A 21,792-nucleotide genomic window follows, 5' to 3' on the forward strand; every position below is an offset into this window, starting at 1 on the left:
CCTGCACAGATCAAGGCTTATTGCAACATTATTTTATTTCCTGCTTTGTCAGCCTCATTTGACCTTCCACAGCAAGGACAAGAGCTCTGGGCTTGACCAACAGAATGCCAACCTTCTCTTTTTGGTGCAGATGCTGGTTTGAAGCCTCTATAGATCCTAGCACTAGCATAAAATCACTCATTTCTTGGAGTCAAGAAACAATAGCATTCCGGAAACAGGTGGCATTTGTTTAAATATGCAACATGAGATAAAAAAAAAATAATGGTAGGAAGAGATTAAACAGATTTTAAACAAATAGTTCAGGCATTTCACACCCTGACTGTGCTGAGTTCCTCCCATAATTTGTTACTGTTTAACTTCTGTAGAAGTTAATAGTCCAATAGGAGTACCAAAGAACTCTGCCCTGTGATTCAGATCTTACAAGTAGCTTATGCAAAGTTGCTTTGAAGGTCACCTAAAAAGTTAATCTTAAATATCATTCTTCCAACTGGAGGAAAAAGAGCTGGCAAATCTAGGCAGGTAATTACTGTAGAAAAACAGCATACAGTCTTTCTATGCAAATTCACTCTCACTTGCAAATAGCTTTCTATAGTAATTTAGGACTCAACCCCTCCCCACCCATCTAAAAAAAACGGCTTTTGTAAATAAGCTTGTCTCTAATGTATTCCACAAGGTCAACAAACTCAAGCACTACAAAACTTACTGGGATGATGCCTATGCTAAAAAAATCCACCCCTGGAACTCTACCTTCAAGGTGGTGGCAAGACCCTTCTCTTTCCTTGGTTTTGATAAGGCAGTAGTAGACCTGAACTGCTGGGATTCATTTTAGACTTACTTGGTAATTCCACTCAGAAACCTCGTTACGAATGGGAATTCAGAGTAAACTAGGTAGAATATTAACCCTAAAAAGAACTTTCTTCAACATCAGAGGTAACCTCAAGTGATAAAGGAGATGACCTGTAACATATCCAAGTGATTCAGACTGTGGGTGGCTCAATGGCATTTAATAAATAATTCCAAAACAGCCAGGCAAATTCAAGAAGCCATTGCACACAACAAACAATAGAGATACAGTGGCTTGAAATCGTGATTAGCCTGACAGCTACCTTCTGAAGGTTCCTGATTAGCCTCCAGGTGGCCCCCAAAGAGAATCTCCTAACTTGGAGACTGCAATGTCCACAGATTGATTTGTCAAGATTTGCCTCCACACACTTTAGGTATGCATAAAGCTCCTATAAATTCTCCTCTTTTTTTTTTTTTTTCATTTTAATAGAACATTGCATGCACAGTTTGTACCATTTAAAAAATGGAATTTGGCACCTCTTAATGCCAATTAACTTTTTACATCTTTGTAAGAGATGGGGGGAGGGAAACTTCCTGATTTTTTCTCTTATTTGTGTAGTTTTATACACAAATTTCCCAAGACAGATCTATTTGCTGCTTTGAATGACAGGATGCTTGTCCTCTGACAGGCTCTTCAAGAGGGCAGAGCAGCTGCTAACTCAAAAGCATTGTGCATGTGGATGCCCAGTACAAGCAAAAAAGAAGACTGACCTTCTGGCATTGTTGCTCAACTCAAACAAGAGAGCCTTAAGAACACAACAGTGGACTCTAACAAACAACTACTATTCAAGTTGTTTTGGTTTTGGGGGGGGGGGGTTAAGTTTTTTCTCCCCAGTACATTTTAGTTCTTTTTTCAAAGTTCAACTTGAAACTAACTGCTGTATACAACATAACTGCCTGGTATAACAGTTCTGTAGATGGTTAGTTGCTAGCAATTTTAACAATCCCATGAATGACCTAAGGTGAGAGTCAGCAAAGATCACATGAGCCACAACTGCTAGCAGCAAGATGAGAATTCAGTTCCCACAAGGGAAGATACTACCACATTTTAGAACTTTTGACCTATTCCTTGTGGCTCAATTAATAATGATTTCATAGATCATCATAATTCTATTACATTCCTAAATCAAGCATTTGATGTTACCTGACACATGTCATAATATAATTCTCCTCAGAGCAAAAAAAATTCAAAACCAGCAGTGACAGAGTGAAATACATATGCCTTCCAGTGCTTTTTCCTAAATAGCACACACTAATAAAAAACAGATACTAAAGTAAAATGCCAGAATATCAGAATGTATTTATTAGTCTTGGTTTCTTTTAATTCTGAAGAGCATGGTCTTACACTGCTGATATTAAATCTCACTGATCTATAATTAGCCATTATATAAAATAGACAAGAACTTGTTAAAGTAACAAGACAGAATTCCATTGCGTTAAATAATAATGTTTATTATTTTCATCTTTATCAGCCACAATCCAGATAACACAAACAGAAGAGGAGCTAATATCCATGTTGTATTATCAATTAGTATGGTCCTTATGAAATATTATGGCCCTTGTGTTGCTGCAGATCACATGCTGCCACATGCACTTCAAAACAGAGGAAGAGACAACACTGGCAATTGTTGCTAGCTGTTTATTTTTTAATGAGAAAAGCTAGTAAAGCTGGGGAGCACTGTTTCCCAAACCCAATTTTCTGGCAAATATCTGAAAATCTGAAAAAGCTTTTTGTAGCATGAATCCTTTGATGTTCATGGTTTAAAAAAAAATATGAATTTGTAGATGGTTTGAGGAACAAGCCACTCTGCTTATTCAAGAAAGTCAGGGGAATAGCTTACAACCCATGCACAAAATGTCTGACTGTAAACTGGGCATGTTATACCTGAAAGTGGCTATGTAGATAAATCTGGGTAACTTGCAACAAAAAATGCATTATACAGCTACAAAGAGACATGTAGATTTTTTGTCAAACACCACCACCACTTCTACGGAAGAATTAAACATTTGTAAATAAAAAGTAAGAAGTCATAAAAATTAGAAATGAAAGGCAGGTAATAAAAGAAAACAAAAAACCTAAATAAATCACTGGATTAAACAATAGATGGATTAAAATAAATATGAAGAACACCATCATAATTCTGTTTATATTGAGTGTGTCATGGAGCTTAACTAAAACTACTTCTCATGTATTTTGTGTAATGAGCTTATTGGAATAGATAAGCTGTATAAAGCAAGCATCTAAAAAGGCACAGTTACAGGAAATGCAAGTAAAACTGAACGCTGTTATTAGAGCTCAGGTTGGAAAAAAAAATTCTTAATTACTAAACAGAGACCTTCAACTCTAGTATTGCCTCCAAAAAAAAAAAGTTCATGGAATTATCAACTCAGTTCCAAATACTTATTACTGGTAAGGAAAAAAAAAAAAAAAAAAAAAGGAAAAAAATTACTTATATTTCAATTTTGAAAAAGGTTGAAACTTTTTTTTTTTAAGAGAAATAATCACATCCTGACAGAAGATGCCTTATTCAGAGGGTGAATTTCAAATACTAGGGTGGATTAGGGTGAATTTCCAATCCTAAACTTGAAAGAGAAATGTATTTTAAAATCTTCAGAATGTTGTCCCTGTATTAAGCCCCTTTGTATATGGTGGCTTTGTACAAAACTCATCAAGTCAGAGTATCACTGCAGACTGAAGTAAAACTTCCCAGTGGCCTGCATAGTTGTAGATACTCTTAAAAAAAAGGAGGTGAAGGCAGAAGGAGGCACAGAGAGCAGGATTCATCTATACAAAGCCGTCTTTGATGATAAGCAAACATCTAGCTTGTTGGGGCATGTTAAAGATATGGATAAATTCTAGGTCACTGCTCTAGGGAGATCAAAAATTGAGCCTTACCCTATAAAAGCACACAGTATCATTCAAGCTCTGTTAGACTTGAATTTGATTCCTGTCAGTTTACCTTTTACTCTTATAAGCTTCTTTGATGTACATGACAATCCATCAGGCAATGGGTGCTTTAGAAGCTAGAAATCCCTTCTTTGAAGCTCCAAGTGAAATAAATCAGCTGTCAAGCTTCATGAACTATGTTTTTTTCCTAAATAGTTTTAAATGCCTGTTTAATGTCCAAACAATAAAATGTCTTTTCTTTGCTATATTTAGGTTACCAGTAAAATGAAGTTGTGTTTGTCTTCAGTCACCTCTTTTTAAATGCAAAACCTTATGTCTTTAAAAAAAAAGTTATTGACCAAATCTAAGACATACAACTGAGATCCTGCAGATTTAGTTTAAATACATAAAATATGTACAAGCTGACTTTAACAGCCAAGAAATAATATGTAGAATGCCAAAGAATGCACACACACCATTCATTTTTTGTCTCTTTCCAAGCTTGATACACCTGAAGAGCGTATGCAGTTTTATGTCTGAGTAGAAGCAGCTCAGTGTCTTCACTCCCCTACGATATGTCAGTAAAATTAAACCTCCCCTGCCAAAGGTTAGTGGAAGACAGTGACCAAATACCAGCCATCTTTGATGGCAGTCTCCTAACTATCACAGTGTTGTAGGGTGAGGATGAGGCAAACCTTGCCAGTGAGAGCAAGCAGCTCAGACCTTTTGTCCAATGATTAGAAACTCAGTCAGGAAAAGGGAAATATTGAAGTGAGAGGACACTTGAAAATAGGTTATAATAAGAGATATGTTTGGAAAAGCCTAAATCTGAGTTTCCTCACTGCACTACATAGATCTTTTTTAAAAAATACTAACAAGTCCTATGTTCCCTCTTGTACTGCCAAATTATTTATTTTTAGAAGCAACTATACTTTAACCACCATCTTCCTTCCTCTCAGATGTTTTGGGAGAGACACAGGGGCCATGTGGCATGTAAGACTCATGACACTGAATTTAGCCATTCTGAAGATGGATTATAATCCAAGTTTCTCACCAATGGGAGCTAGGGCACTCCAGCTGCTGCACTACTGCCCAAAAGCATCACTGCAACTGCAGCAATGCCTTGCAGTAAAGAGTGGCTGAATTTCTGAATCTTGGAAATGTTTCCAGGATTAGTCTGTTGAGGGAAGAATATTTTGATGATGTTAAAGAGCCTTACATTCAAGACAAACTGAGCTGTTCAGTTTGGTGAATGCAGAAGTTCTGGGTGTGTGCTGAGGCAGAACATTAAGCAGCTAGTAAATTTTACTGGCAAAAGTTCAGACAGCTATATACTTAGGAATGCACAAGTTGTAAAGAACATATTCCTGGTTTTAGACCCTTAAATACTTCCTGTGTCTTACAAGGCACTTAAGTGGTTTTTGGAGACCTATGTTATTTCATAGGGAACTTGTGTACCTTTTAGTATCCCAGTGAAAACTGGCTGCAAACTAAAAATAGCAGCAGAATTTAGAAGATTCACAGCTGACAAAGTAATGCTGAATACTTTCCTCTACAATGAACAAAGTTGTCACGAAGACATAGTTTTTTGACATGTATTTTTAGTCTTGCATGATTTCTACTTATTGAAATTTTTCTATTCTTGTTACATGCTCCATTAAAATAAACAAAACTGTGAACTGTCCCACTATATTTGTTATATCATATTAAATATATAAGAAACAATATAAAATGTTACTGCAACCAGAGCACAGAACGTACTTACCAATATTAATTTCATCATCAGTTTCAGCATCTCCAATACACTCAAATTGGAAATCTTGTAAAGACTGTGAAAATTTTTGCACTGCCATGGATAAATCTAAAATTCAAGAAAAAGGAAAAAAAAAAAAAAAGAAAATGAGCATTACTCCACTACAACTTCACTGGAGCATTTCTGCATGAAACATTTTTTCTGTTTTCAAAGTTTCCTTTCTAGTATCTTTTTTGGACAGTAACTTCATCCAAAACCCCCAATCACCATTTCAAAATCAAAGTACCTGAGACATTCCAGAAACCTCTGAAACACACTGATACCAGATTTCAAACATTAATGCAGGCATTATGTTAACAACTTAAGAACTGATATACTTCTTGAAAAATAAGGAATTAGTGTAAGAAATAAATGTCTAGTGGTAAATTGCATATGTAAGTAGATCACTTGTTTAAAATACTGCAAGATTAGTTTGCAGATTAAAACAAAGCTTATGACAATTTCTTTCATAAACATTATCAAAAGAATTACATTCTAACTACTCTAATACACCAAAACTTATACAGTGTTATGTAAAAGCTTTGTAAAAAGAAATCAAAGGGAAAAAATTAAACCATTAATGCTTGCCAATCAACCTAGTTGATTGCTCATAATCAATAGGATTATGAGCACTATTTTCACTGTATTACACAGACTGGACCTTCAGACCAAAGAAATGTCAAAGCAATCCAAACTTCATAGCATAATATTTCATTAGAATTGTACACACTCCAACAACAACAAAATCGTAAATACAGAATAGCAATGTAACCACATAAATCAGTTATTTTCTTTTTTAGGTACTAATGGCAAATGCAGAGATGAATGTGATAATGAATGAACTCGGTCTTTAAGTCAAGACTTAAAAACGCTACCAGTCCAGATGAGCCCAGAACACCAGCAACAATTCTCTGTGTCCTACAGGACTTATCTCTGGTATCTTTTCTGAAGCAAAGAAAATGGGCAGTTAAGGTTCTGGTATCTGCAACATCTAATCAAAAGTCACGGTAAGGATAAGTTATTAACAAAAGCCAAGTCATAAATTCTGTTTCAGGAGCATCGTGTATGTGTCTCCATCCTTGGGGATGTTCAAAAGCCATCTGGACATGGTCCTGGGCAACTGGTTCTAGGTGGCCCTGCTTGAGCAGGGGGGTTGGATCAGATGACCTCCAGTGGTCCCTTCTAACCTCAGCCATTTTGTGATTCTGTGATTTTCTTAACCCTCTGTTATTGTAAAGCCATAAAGACTAATTTACCCAATGCTGGACACAAAATTAGAAGGCTAACCTTTTTCCTGGCAGGAAAAAAAACTAGCATATAAATACACAAATTGGCCTAATGTCCTAAACCAAGACACACACACACATAAAAAGATAAGAGTGTCATTTAAATTTGAACAATCTCCAACAGTAAGAACCATTCCACTATCCTAAATGAAATAAGGGTTGAAAATCTTTCAAACACATCCAAATAAGAATCCACACAGTAAGATGACTGAAATTTGGATTGTTTTTAATTAAAGGAAACGACTATCAAGCAACAGAATCCCTACCAGGATTTTGCTCTACCCCTCTATTTTCTCAGTGCCTGCTGCTTTCACATTTTTAGATGCAGCTATAGAGTACATCAGTCCAACAAAAGAACAAGAATTCCTTAGACAATATAGACATGAACAGATTTTTTTATTGTATTAGTAAGGAATTCCGTATGTTTATCTGATAAATAACTAGAGTGCAAAGAATTGGGTAAATAAACAAATTCTGTATCTTTTTGATAAAAAACATGGAAAACAGGAAAGAATGCTCCCCAGAATTATTGCATTCTTGCTAAGTATTTCCTACTGTGCTGTACATGAAGATTATACTATTAAATGTATTAAAAAATTAGATGCTAGCCACAAAGTATTTCCTACTGTTTGTATAAATGAAAACAAAATAGATCTTTATAAACTGAAGCACTCCATTTTATGCAAATACAGCATCTTTGATATCCAAGTAACCGATTGTTCTACAGCTGTTAGAAAGACCTAAACTTGAATTTGTTCACAGCAGGATGCTTTGAGTTTAAAGAGAAGAAACATAGTTCCATTGTTGGCTCTTCCACCAAGTTACTATTCTGAGTCCTAAACCTTTCTATAAAATTGCTGCATACCAATTGATGCCAAAAGGAATAATATGGTCTTAAGGTGACTGAATGAAAAGGATTCTATATTGCAAGTACACTGAAATGTAAAAATTAACTATCACTATTAGGAATGCAGATTTACTTCCTCTGGACAATCTAATAGCTGCCCACGATGACCAGCATCTATGTGAACACAAAAGGAAATGAGGGAGCATGGACTCTGCCCTATCACGCTTCCACACATCCAGGGCTCAGTGGAACAAATGTCAAGGGAAAGGAAAACAAATGATAAAAATATCCAAGGTGGAGTCTCCATTTTATATCCTGGATTAGTCATACATAGATGCCGATCTCTCTTTCACTGTGTCAGCAAATCAGACAGTGTTAATGCTTACATGTTTTGAACCTGAAGGCGATGTGTTTAACCTAACTCTGCAACAGTAGGTCTGAAGAATGTAATAAGGATTACACAGCTCACTAGATAACTGATAAAATCATCCAGAATGATACCATTTGGAGATTTCTGCCTCTATATGAGACCTATTCTAATAGCTTGAAAGTACTAAAAGATACCATATTAAGGTTAAAGCTGTTCAGTGTAGCAAGGAATAAAATGGAAGGTCCAGGGTCAGATATTTCCTGTGACACTAATTTACAGGTTCTGTACAAAGTTAATTTTACCTGAAAATATAAAAAAATATTACTCTACAGAATTCAAGCTTACTTGGACAGCTTCCTAGAGATTGTAATAAGAGTTACTCTGTAAGAACTCAAAGCTCAATACTGCAGTTGAACCACCAACATTGGACCAAGCGATACAATTAGTTGTCTTTATCAATTTCTTTCTTAGGAACATCATCACTTTACTCGATTACAAAATTCACCTAGTCACAGAAAGGACCAGTTGTGCAATAAGCAGGACTCCTTTAAGAGACAAGAAGATTTAAAACTGAATTAAATCAGATTTAAGAATAACTGCCTCTTCAATCAAGAAGAGGCAAATGAAGAAGAGGCTACCATCTTATCTTGTCTGGAAAAAAAAAAACAAAAAAACAAACAGAAAAGAGCAGAGAGATGGAGCAGAGACCTTGTCCAGCTTTACAAGATGTCATTTATCACTGTATATCCCAGAGTCTTAATGTCACTGAGAGCCCTCAATACATTCTGCTCCTTCCAGATGTAGGAAGGTAAATCACCACACCAATCATCTGCAAGCTATATGGCATTAAAAGACTTGTTCTTACCCAGCTTCTAACATGTACATCTTGATAGTCATAGTCCACTCTTTTTGTGGAGTCCACATGAACTAGAATATTTCACTTAGCCCAGGACAGAAATTCTCTTTCGAGCAGAGTCAACTGATCTCCTAAGTTACTATAAAAACCTTATCAGCTTTATTGACTGACAGTACAAGTCTATCATCCAGGGAAGGATGGCTGCTCAAAAGTCTCAATGATACCATAAATGTTGTTGCCCCTGCTCTTCTGAAGGCACTTAAATAGAGTAATCTCTCTGAGTGCCAGTGAAAGAGTGAAAATGCACCCTGTTATCCCTCAGTTGCCACAGGAGTGAATTTCTAACCACCAATTCTTTTAACATTTCTTTTCCGACAGTACTAACCTGCACCATTTCTTCCCTGTTTTCCCCAGTTCCAAAGGAGGATTCAGTTTGGTCTTGCAGTGAGGCGTATAGTCAAGAGAAGCCACCTACATGCTACTTATGGTCAGTGGAAGGAGATAACGGAGACAGAGTTGCCTGTTTTAGTAAGGGTTGAAGCAACTCAACTGGCCAGCAAGATTTTTTTTGTGGAGCTCTGGCAGAGGAAGTACTAAAAGAAGCATGCTACAATGTGACCGGAAACAATAAAAGGATAATTGCAGCTTAACTACAAGAAAGTAATAACACCAGTATTAAATATGGATACATATAATACCAACCATCAGTATCATAATGCTAATGAAAGAATAATAAAAGCCATCATCCATTCAGGAAAGTCACAGAGGAATCAGGAAACACATTTTCTTTTGTATGTCTTCCTGAAGTTCTGTATTTTTGATCAATCTACTTAACACATATTTCCTCAAAAAAAATATGGAAAAAACCCTCTGCGTTATCCTACAAGTCAGGTTTATTTAAGATTCACTTTGTTTCAAACTGCCAAGAAGGAGGATTTAATTTGAACTGTAATTTATTAACTTATTTTAGGCTTCAGATAAGGCCTTAAGTGCTGGACATACAATGATAAAACTATGAGGCAGTCCCTTTGTATTACTAGAATTGTTCTTCCACTTTCTTGTCCTAGATTTGTTAAATGGATCATAAAATAAGTTCTTATATAGAGCCTTGAGGAGGAAGAGAGAACAATACATTGCAACAAAGTGATGAAATTATGGATGCGATTACCTGAAGGATGAAAGAACGAGTCTATTAGTTTTGGCACAGCCCTTCACAACAAGGATCAAGTTCTACAGATAAGGAAACTTGACAAGATTGCTACAAGTTGGTAAGCACAAAGAATTTTTTTGGTTGGGGTGGGAAGGTTGTTTGGTTTTGCCAATCTGATGGCTAGAAGAACAGAAGAAAGCCCTAGCTTTTGACAGCAGTCAAATAAGCTCCAAAAGCAGAAACTTTATGCACTTACAAAGCACCTATATCCCTACCCTAGTAACAGCCTGCAACAAACTGTTCTCAGCAAATACATCAAAGCTAAAGTCTTTCCACTTGTTTACTTACAAAGATTACTTCATTAGCAAATGGAGATCCAATAACCAACACTCTTCCTGACTGATGTCAATCATCCTGGAAAAGTTTGGTATCATTCACTAGGTTAATAAAGAAAATCAGCAGTTGAAACCTAGTGAGAAGATGAAACATGCCTAAATGAACTCCTGAGCGCCAGCTGGAATGCAGTAAATGGGACTTCAAACAACAGGCGCTCTGGCTAAAATAATAACAGCAACGTATCTGGTGATCTGACACAAAGCTAGTTATTACCGTATGGCTTCAAAGACAGCAGAAGCAAAGGGGCAATGGCTGAGCTGGCAGGATATTAGAGGCAATTCTTCAGTCAACTGAATTTCAGGACAGTTGAAGACTGGAAAGGAGATCACATACAGTCACGTTCAGTGTTTCAAACCTTTGGGCAGTTTGATTCCACTACCAGATATGACTAGATGAGTTGCAGTGCGATCCTTGATGAGCTATCTCATTTGGTCGCACACTGACATACAGGTTTATTAAAACCAAAGCTACTCAACAAAAGCGAGAATTAAGGAGCCGTAATATGTGAATAAAACACAGCAGAAACTGAACATTATTGCTAGAGTACTTGACAAAAAGGGAATGCTAAAATGCAGAGAACGATTTACCTAGTCCATTGACTTCTCCGTACCTGAAGATGAGTCACTGTTGTGGGTTGGTGGTGTTTTGTTTTTTTTAATTGCTTTGCAAATAAATTTATTTTCTTGATTTATTTCATAAGCAACTCTCATCCTATAAACAATTTTTCTGGCTAAGTTATCTAAACACCTGAAAAAGTAGTTTTATAAATGGAGACATTTTCATTGTGAAACAGCAGCTATACATGTGATTTGCAGCATTCTTACTGCACCAAATGACAGAAGCAAGGAAACATTTAAAAATTCATACAAGTGAAAAAAGGCCTTTAAGTATTACAAATACAAATCTATAAAACATTATTTATCCAGAAAAATACGTGTGAGATACACATCTCCTTAAATACTTCATGACATGCTGCTTTACTGTGAGGATGAACCGGGAACTGCCTTGGTTTTGTTATTTTCTACGAGAATGAGCTTCATGGAGGCGAGCTATATCAACAGCCAGAAATAAGCTGGAGGAACAAGAATACCCCACTGAGAAGCACTGAACTTCAACAGCTTCTGTGTTTGCTACAGTCAATTTGATTGTAACTAGAACATGTCACAGTGGGACATCTTTTTCCACATCATAGACTGTAAACACAGCAGCTGGCAGTACAATTATATTTAGGCAGTATGAATGATTAAGCAGTTGAAAGCAGTGATCATACAAGATTGTGTATATCACTACTATATTTCAAATATCTTCCTGACGTAAGGGCTTTCTCATTAAAAACCCCAGCTTCACAGTTGTTGGTCTTAATTCAGGAAACAGCACCAAAATGCATTTTCTTCACAATTTTCACCTCTTTCCACTCTTCATCGCTCACCACTGCTTTAAAATGAAAAATAAATGAAAATCAACAGCCGTAGGTAACTGTCACATACACAAAACCTTACAATTTCATAATGTATGTGATATCAGGTCAGCACAAACAAGGGGACCTGTAAAGGACTTTCAAATTAGCCCAAAGCAGCAATGCTGAGCATGGGGCTGTTGGCACATATCTCAGTACTGCAATTAATTCCCTCAACTGTACATGAAAAGAATTCTGGGGTTTGCTGCCAGAACAGGTAACCCCAGCTTAATAAAAAGTTCACCACCATAACACATGCCCACATCACCTGTAGTCAGACAGCAATTTAAAATGTATGTTAACATGCCTTTTAAACACACACACAAAGTTGTATAGTCAGCTGATACAGCTTCTGCCATCTTCAGTTTCAAGTAGCTTTCAATACTAGACTCTCTCCTACCACACATGGTTCACAGCCTAAACCATTGCATGGAATATTGTCCATGGCACTTCTATTTTTAGAAGTCTATTTGATGAAATTATTTACATACACACACACTTGTTATTTATTTCTCAGCTGAATTAATTTGTGGATCAAATTAACTTTTCTGATTGTCATAGGAAAAAACCAGAAGACAGAAAAAGAAAGAAAAAACAAAACTCTCTCCTCTTATGAGTGATCACATTTTTTCCGAATTTCTGCAGAAGAATTTAATTTGGCAAAACACAGGACAAGCTGGCACAGAAGAGAGGCTATCTGCAGGGGCAGATGCCGCTAATGCTGGCCACTTGCCATAATGCCTTCTAAAGAAGCCACAAGAAAAGACCACAAGGGAATACAGAATCCAGTGCCCAGTGCCAAAGATTTTGCAGCACAAGGGCCATTGCTCTGTATTGACACAGTCTTTCATTGTTGCTATCAATGAACTCTTTATCCCCTTTATTTGCTAGCTTCATTGGTGTATATTCTTTGCCAGTTTGATATTCATGGAACAATAATAAGCAACTAAATTAAACAACTCCCTACCCCAACAATCCCACATTACTTTTCCACCTTGGGTTCAATGTTTTTCTCTTAATTTTAGGGAAGCTAATTTCTTTCTCATAATGTCCAGGGAAAGGACATCAGCAGAATATGTCAACATGTAGCCCATGCATTGCTGCATTCCTCTGGGGTTAAATAAGGCACTATAGCAGTTTGAAATTTTTCAGTGTCTTTTTCTTACTCATGAATATTTCTGTGAGAAAAGCACACAACTTACTTTCTCATTCTAGTAACCACTGAGAAATCCCCTTGATCAAATGCAACAAAATCCCCACTTTCTTCACATCATGATGCAAGAGCTGCTGAAAAGTCCATATCTTCTACAAACTTCATAGCTATTCATAGCAACATTTTTAAGTCCCAACTTCCTTATGTTAGAAACTTGTATAGTACTTTGGATCTTCTTAGTATTTATGGTTAAGCACTAAATCCAACACATTCTTGAAGATGACACCCCAAGAACAGAACATTTATGTTTAATGAGAGGGGGATTTTTTTAGGCCACATTTGCATGCTTACTTGATAAAATCATACTAGAGCTTCCCAGAAACAGAACTGTTGAACCCAATGTTGTACAGTCGAAAGACAATGTTGGTAATACTCCATCCCTCTTTTCACTATTCCTCTCCTTACCCCAACTTACTCTGTCTGTAGATGTGGAAACCTAACCTTATTCACATAATTAGAAGAACAGAAGGAAGTGAATTTTAGTTTAGTATGCAAAAGCTGTAAAGTCTATACAATGACTAACTCACTTTGACTTTGCATAGTTATAAACACATGAAAGAATGAAAATGCAACTAAAAATGTATGCTCTACAACCATCAATGTGGAGGACACCATACAGTAAGTACTGAACATCTGCTTCTCTGAAGTTAAGGCACATATATAACTTCATAGCTGTTTGCCATATTAAGTGATGTCATTTTATCTTGTTTCAATACTCCCACATTCTTGTATTTTATTTCTCATTACCTCATTGCTACAAAATCCTTTATTTCTCAATATTTTAGTTTATAAGACTGTTCAACAATACTGCTGCATTTGATCAGAAAACAAACTGAGTATGCATGGAATTACTAGGGTCTAAACCTTCCAATCACCAAACCATAGTGACAGAATTAATGCAACAATAAAACCTTTGCAAGTGAGTAATCACATGGTTAAAAGCAGAACAGAAAATGCTACCAACTGCAGTTCTTTGAATATTTTCCACAAATATGGCTAAAATTTTCAGGAAGCGTTTAGTTTCCTTTCACTTTTGAAATGATAAAGATTGACTGTAGGGTATAACTTAGTACTATTTCTAGCATATTATTATATTTTTCTAAATTACACTCAACCAAAACATTTCTATACACAATGCCAGTTCTGCAGATATGCTTATTTTCATTCAGTAAGCTTTTTGGCTAAGATCCACAGTAAGGATTCCAATATTTCCAATACTGGAATATTCCAATATTTCTTCTCTGCTAGAAAAGAATAAATCTTTGAAAACAAGCACATTTCCCTGCTTTTTTCCATTCTCAAATAATTGAAAATCAGTACTCACTCATCCACACTCTTCCAATATTTTCTTTGTGTCCGTTGATAAAACTATTCCATAGTTCTGTATCAGGAAGATCTCAACTCTTTAGCCTAACTTTTTAACCACTCAGTAAAGGACATGAAACATTCCTGAGAAGCTGCTAAGATTATATCTGATAAAACATACGGTAAATAATCACTCCTTACCCTTCTCATCTTTTCTTGTTTAAAGATTTATCTGACATTCAACTTCAGTTGAGGGCTGTATACCCCATTCTTTTCCTAATCCTACTGCCTTTCAGGACATTTTGCTACTTTCCAGAGAGACGCAGTTTGCTGGTCTCCAACTTACTATGTACACCAAAAGAGTCTGGGTCATGGTGGCACACGAGATGTTGTAGCTGAGCCACATGATGAATCTTTTGTTCATGTAGTCTTCGTCATACACTGAGTCTCACACTACAAAAAGATATTAACATTAATACTGGTGAAAGCCTTATGCAACATCTCAAGTTGGTTTTAACTCAAGGCTGCTCTAAAATCTCAGATGTTAGTACAACCTCTTTCAGGTGCCTGTAGTACCAATGTAGATAGCACACCAAGGTATACAATTCAAGCGCACACACAGCCACGTGGAACAGTTTGGCCAACATTAAACACTACATATATGCCAGTTTTCCTCCCTTTTTCAAATACTACTATTTTTGGGTTTGTTTCAATAGTCATTTGAATGAAAACCAACCTAAAGCAGCAGCCTTAGTGTAAGACTATGTAGAAGGACTGGAAAAAGCTAGAATTTAACTTTTCTCCCCTACACTGTTTTTTTTGGTTAAGTTTTTCTATATCTTCTTCTGTATCATTTTACTTTAACTTCTGCATAGCTTTCTACCACTCCGTTATCCATCCTAGGTTCCTAAACTTTCTTCCTTGCAAATTTGCTTTGACCCTCAACATAATTTCTTTCGCTCCTTCTGGGGGTTTTAAATGCTCTTTCATGATCTTCCACATTCTTCCCCCACCCTATGGATGTTTATTTCCCAGAACAGTGTCAGCCTTTTCCAGGGAGCTGGGTCCACAGCCCAGTCTCTTTCATTGAAAGAGGTTTATCAGGGTTGCTGCATCATTTCTCATTCCTCCTGGCACATCCCAGAGACAGCAAGCAGTGAGCAGGCAGAGAAGCACCACAAAAAAAGGACAGAGAAACTAATAGCAGATGCTGCCAGAGGTTGAAAAAGCAGAGAGTGACTTCCTGTCTGGCAACCAAAGAATTGCCAGAAAAAACATGGGAATTCCCAGATTTCTAGTGCAACATAAGGTATTGGTGCATCAGACAGTCTTTTAGTGGTATTTTAAAATACAGTTCTCTCTGTCTGTTCTTAATCTTACAACGCATCCAGAGAAATTTTAAAAATGCATGTGCCTATTTACAGACAGTGAAACACAAAGCAATATATGATAGTATAATTTCACAATATAATTCAAGCCTATGTTGCAATACATTCGTTAAGAAGCCACAGTTCTGACTATTTGGACAAGATTAATTCTGCCAGTTCTGTGCTGCATATGCGTATGTGTAGAATGAGATGCCATTTCCCCACTACTGCCCCTACCCAAATACATATTCAGGGAAAACAAATAAAAAATAGCGTTAGTCAGTTCTGGTACGAACAGGGAGCTATTAAGAAACCACTTCCAGGAAAACGAAGAATAAATCACTGCAACAATTATTATGCAGATCTTTAGCTGTAAAAATTTCTGCAATATATCTTTAAATGCTTTTATGTGCCATGATTTTTACATTAAGTAGATTCCCCTGTTCTGCGAAGAGAGCTGCTCAGAGGAGGATCGGTCACACTGGCCTGTGCTGGACAGCGGGGGAGGGATGAAAGGAATGAAAGCAGTTATCAAAGCATTTGTAAGTAGTGAGCTCTTGGAACAACATTAGAGTTGAGGGTCATGGGAAACAGAAGCTTTGCTCACCCTTCTTCCTGGCAAAGTTTTCTTCACTTGGGCAACAAAGTAAAATGTTTTGTAAGAACAGAAGGAGGAGGAGAGGGAAAAAAATTAAAATGTGTATATTTAGCTCATTAAAAAAAAAATACTACCACTTTGCTTTAAAGGAAATGAAACACTTTCTATATGAAATTTTTCCAGGCTCTTAGAGCTCAGGAATACAACACTTGATTAGATTCCTTTGATCAGAAACTAGTATCACAGTCACATGAACTTCGGTATTGCACATAACAGGGTTGTGTGGGGTTTTTTCCTAACACAGAAACACACACACAAACAGATGTAAGTAACATTTGTTTAGAGTCAGATACGCATTTCCAGACACAGAGGACAGAACCGAGACCCCAGATCGAGCAGGATTCTGTCCAGTGACGTGAAATGGCACTAAATGTCTTTACCAAATTTGGCCTAAAGGAGTTTCTTGCACTCAGTCTACCATAGAGCCAATTCACCACATAGCTGATTCTCACTACTTAGGGAGAACGGATAACAAACACATCAGTTTCATATAGCAAACAAGCTTAATATGCTAGTTAAACCCTCTTCTACCTTTAAAATATGAAAAGAATTCAGAAAATGCAGAAATGAGAGCCATGAAAGCACTTAAAAGCCTTAAAGTTACATACATTTTTGAGGGTTTAAATTAAATCACTTGCAGTATCCTAAACTCAACAATCTGTTACCAAAATACCTACGTTTTAATAATGGGAGAAAAAAACAGCCAAACAAAATATGCTTCATTAAATAATGAAATGCACAACTACAAATCTGTTTTACCAGGTGAGTTCCTGTTTGTACAGCTCAGGAATCAAGCATTCCCAAGGAGTTTGGAGTTAACTCCAATTTGCATGTGACTATTTCCTTAACAGTTCTGAAACAGTTTTTGTATCCTACATACTTTCCAGTTTTATTACATTCAGCCAGAGAGGGAAAGAAATACAGCCTGTAAAAAACGGTAATCATATGAAAATTCTCTCTATGTATAAAACTATTTCAAAGAACAGGCTGTTCATATTTTACCGGAAAGAGAGAAACATCCCTCACATTCATTTCATTGGACTCTTTTAATTAACTGCTCAGACAAAAATAAGGAACTTTAATGATCTTCTGCTGAAGTCTGCCTAGTTTTTCTTAAGTAAAATGACTTCTAAGAAGGACCAAATAGGCTTCTACATATTTCATCTACTGGTTTTTTTTCAACTTTTAAGTCTCTGGCATTTTGTTCTACTTTCCTGTCATGAAAAGATTTAGGAACATATGACAACATCCTCTTGTTATCTTCCTGGCAGAGTGATATCCTTTAATTAATAATCTTACCATCCATTAGTACTAGTAGTGTTTATATTATGGCATGTATAATGAGTTCTGAACTAACTATTATCACTCATGAATGAGACCTTGTCATTAAAACAGATGAAAAATAACTGGGTTGTTTTATTACTCTACACTCGGGCCCTGTCAAGAAACAAATTAAATACTAGTAATTATTTGAAATTGGGGAAAAAATAACATAAACATCATTAACACCATTCCATCAACCCGTGAGAGACCTGTATTTAAATATTATGTTCAGATTTTGTCTTATGTGGGAAAGGTACAGGGAAATGAGGCAAAGGTAAATGCTAAGAAAATGGTAAAAAATATCTTGTTTAAAGAAATGCACTCACAGTCATCAGCCTGAAAAAGACAACTGGGGAGCCCAAGAGTTCTACAAAATCACAAGCAGTACAGAAATGATGGCTGTCTCTTTCAAAGTGAAAACAAAAGGCTATCTAACACAGCAAGAAGCAAGCCCAAAACAAAGAAAGATGTTTTTTCTTAAAATGCATAGTTAAATCATGAAGCTCCCTGCCACCGGATACTGTGGATATTAAAAATTTATGTGGGTTCAAGAAAGGACTAGACAAGTTCACAGGAGAAAAGTCCACTGAGAGCTATTAAAGACATAACCCCTTGCTCAGGAAATCTTCAAGCCCCAAACTGCTGGAGGCAGCGGAAGCATCACTACATTCTTATTCTCTACCCTAGGCAGTAAGTGCTGCACGTGAGAGAAAAACACAGCTCACAGGACAGCACTTACTTGTATCTAGAGACAGGCTATAACATCAGATAAACCTCAGGTCTGACCCAGCAGTCGTTTTTATGCTCTTTGCACGAAGGTTTGGACACGTATGTTTTGCAATATCCTGAATGACTCAAGACACGATTAGCTGATCACCACCATCTGCTAGTAAAAGGTTATCACTTTCATGGATGAGCCAACACACCACCATGGGTAAGTGCTCTTTAGCCACCTATCTAGGGTCACCTATTTCAGCAACAGGCAACAACGAAGGAGGACGAGCTGAGTTAATGCTGCAAAACTAAAGATCATGAAGATGTTCTATCTTGCTGGCTGAACCATGGGACATGTTCTCCAGGCGATGAGCGATGATGGGTAGATGGTAGCTGTATCATCTTTAACTGCTCCAGAGCCAGAGGAGGTGGACCACTATGCCTTTAGCCATATTACAAGGCTGTAATTCTTCCAGCAAGTACTTGTTCAGTGATTTGTGCTATGAGGTACGCTAAGCATAACTTTTAACGGTAAAAATAACTGCATTAATAAATAAATAGCTGACAAAAGTTGATTTGGGCTACCAAGCCCAAATGGCTTCAAGGCAGACTGATTAAACAGCTTTACTCTTTTCACACTCTGTGCTTGCACACATGTATTATCTTCACCCTCTTCCTTCAAAACTTTTCCTAACTTAGTTCTTAGCATGAGGGTGGTCACTATGGGGACAACTATTCAATACTTGTTTTTTCCTCAGAGTTCAGTATTGCTCTCTCCTCTTCTCCTCCCACTATTGCTTACTGCATACCATCCAAGTCTTGTAATGAACACAGAATTATCTCAGCCTTCATGCAAGCCAAGTCTAGAAAGACAGTAAAAGAAGGATATTTCTATGTCATATGCAGCACCATTACCCTAATTGACAGATGGAGATGCTGAAAGCAAGACTGCCTAAGGCCACACACCGAACTGGTGATTAGGCAGACCCTTGTGGTTCCCTGCTTCATGCCCATTATTTCAGATGCCATTCCTTCAGACCAGGAGATGCTAACCAGAGCTGGAAAGAATGCAGCTCCTCACACTTCCCTGTCCCCACAAAAGCCGCAACCTTTTTCTTGCAAGGGGGCATAATTTCAAAAAATAAAGTTTTATATTAAAAGGAGAGAAGAAAACCCTAATTTCATTAAAAAGAAAAAAAGCAACACAACCTTGTTTCGATCCATTTAATGCAGCCCCTACAGAACGCCCAGTTACTCCAGCTGCAGCAGTTAGTGCTCTGTATCTGTTTCAAGTCAGTCTCCACAAAAATGAGGAACACACCACACACAAACATGCTTGCTTACTTAACAGTCACTTGCTAAACTTTAGTTCAAGCATCTGTAAAAAAACCCAAAAGACTGAAACAAAAACAGGACAGAACAATTAAGGTTTGCTTAATTAAACTCTGATGTTTTTTAATTGGAACAGTTTACATTTGAATAACTTTAATATGGGGGTTTTGCATATGAAACGTTTCCATTAGTTTTCAGGTGATGCAGAATTTTACTTCTCTTTTGCAAAATCATGTTAATTCCCACTAAAATTAATTCCTACTAAGATTTCAATCTAATCTCATCACATCTCAATCCCAAGAAACAATTCAGGGGAATATTGAAGAGACACAAAATAAAGAGCTTCTTTGCTTGCATACAAGCTCTACAAGCAGCCTGGACAGGTTTTCTCCAAGAGAAATGGGAAAAAATCCTTCTTGAAAGATACAAAATGACACTGGAATAGCTGATAACAATGCTTTTGGAAAATATCCACCCATCTTGTTTCCACACACAGTGGAAAAGTCAGTAATTCACTGGGAGGATGAAGAAAAAAAATAGAAATGCTCTAAGCCTGAACCAGTTATTTCTTATTAAGGTATTCATAAAGCAAAATTTGGTGTTTAACTCTAGGACTGTATTTTTATCTGCAGAAAGTCCCTGACATCACCATAACATCATTTTCCCTCCAGCATGCCATAAGAAGTTGCACTTGGAGCACAAGCTTTGCATGGCTTCACAGTTTGTTGGGTGACTGGATTTCCATTCCAGCACACCCTCCTCTCCCTTTTCTCAAAGCAGCTTAAAGGAGTTGTAGATTCCATTTCAAAAGTCCCACAGTCCCACAGTCTCTATCCTCCACTTAATACAAGTGGGAACTTTTCCATGAAGTTATACTTTTCATAAAAACATGGGAAATCTTAGCAAGATTAAAACCAAACAAGTTCTGTAACTGGATGCAATTCTGAAATCATCAATTCTTTTTAAAACAGAACTGGAATTCTCTGTAGGGAAAAAAGTTTCAGTTAGTCTAGGCAACATTTGCTGTTTATGATGAGCAATATGAACCAAACAGAGCACAAACATGGCAGTCTGGATTTTGGACGTTGCTTCCAAATACAGTATTTTTTGTTTTCGTGAGCATGTAAAATGTTTAACTGCAATGGATGGTCCTTTCAGAGCTCAATGTGTATTGATTGCAATCCTGTTCTATCTCCAGTTGAACACGTAAGTGAATATGAATCAATGAACAGCCCATGATCTTTGAATTAAATTACTCAAGAGACTGCATGAGTAGCCAAGTAAAACACCTTCTTCCTCATGTTAGCTTCCTTGACATAAGCAAACACAGCACATTAAAATATCAGCTGCAAGAGAAGAAAAACATAGCACTAAATAGGTTATTTTTAAAATTATTTTTAATTCTTTTATTTAAAATTGCAGCATCCAATAAGCAGATGGCTTTGCAGATTTCTTTGGGTCTAACGTGCAGGGCAATACATAGTTTCTCCAAAGGAGTCAATTCTGCTTTGTTAACTGTTTCTGAATTAAGAACCCCCAATCTACATATTGTCAAGGGAGACCATAATGACTCCTGCTGACTGTTGTAATAGCTCACCCATTAAGGACTGTGGTTCACTGGCTCCCTAAACATACAATGTATCATAACATTTCTTATCAAGCCAATTATTCACAAAGACACACCTGCTAAATCCTTTTACAAGCACCTTTCAATACAAAACAATACTCCTAGGATCCACTCTGCACAGACACGAACCCAGAACACTGATACAATTGGAGCTACCTCAATGCATGCTTGTCACGCTTATTAGTTAGCAGCCAAAGAGCAAATAAGTTTAACTTTGATAGCATACCCTCAGGCTAAATTAAAATGGAATTTTAAAATTTAAAAATTAATTTTCTGTGTTCTACTGTCTTTTTTTCATAATGGGTGGAAGAGAAAATAAAAAAAGAATATTAATTACAAACTGGGTAAAGACTGTGCTCAAAATTAGTGT

At 36.8% G+C, this 21,792-nt stretch overlaps 1 protein-coding gene across 3 annotated transcripts in view; it reads right to left on the reverse strand.

Annotated features, from left to right (window-relative positions):
- Positions 1 to 21,792, reverse strand: part of ARHGAP42 (Rho GTPase activating protein 42) — a 163,084-nt gene that overhangs the window by 117,965 nt on the left and 23,327 nt on the right. For all 3 annotated transcript variants that reach the window (XM_075050050.1, XM_075050049.1, XM_075050051.1), the window contains one exon: positions 5,496 to 5,591. In XM_075050050.1, the coding sequence (XP_074906151.1) occupies positions 5,496 to 5,583 (88 nt within the window). In that variant the 5' untranslated portion in view covers positions 5,584 to 5,591. The remainder of the gene's footprint in view (positions 1 to 5,495; positions 5,592 to 21,792) is intronic.

Source organism: Buteo buteo, chromosome 18 (assembly GCF_964188355.1).
Source record: "Buteo buteo chromosome 18, bButBut1.hap1.1, whole genome shotgun sequence".
Taxonomy (NCBI): Eukaryota; Metazoa; Chordata; class Aves; order Accipitriformes; family Accipitridae; genus Buteo; species Buteo buteo.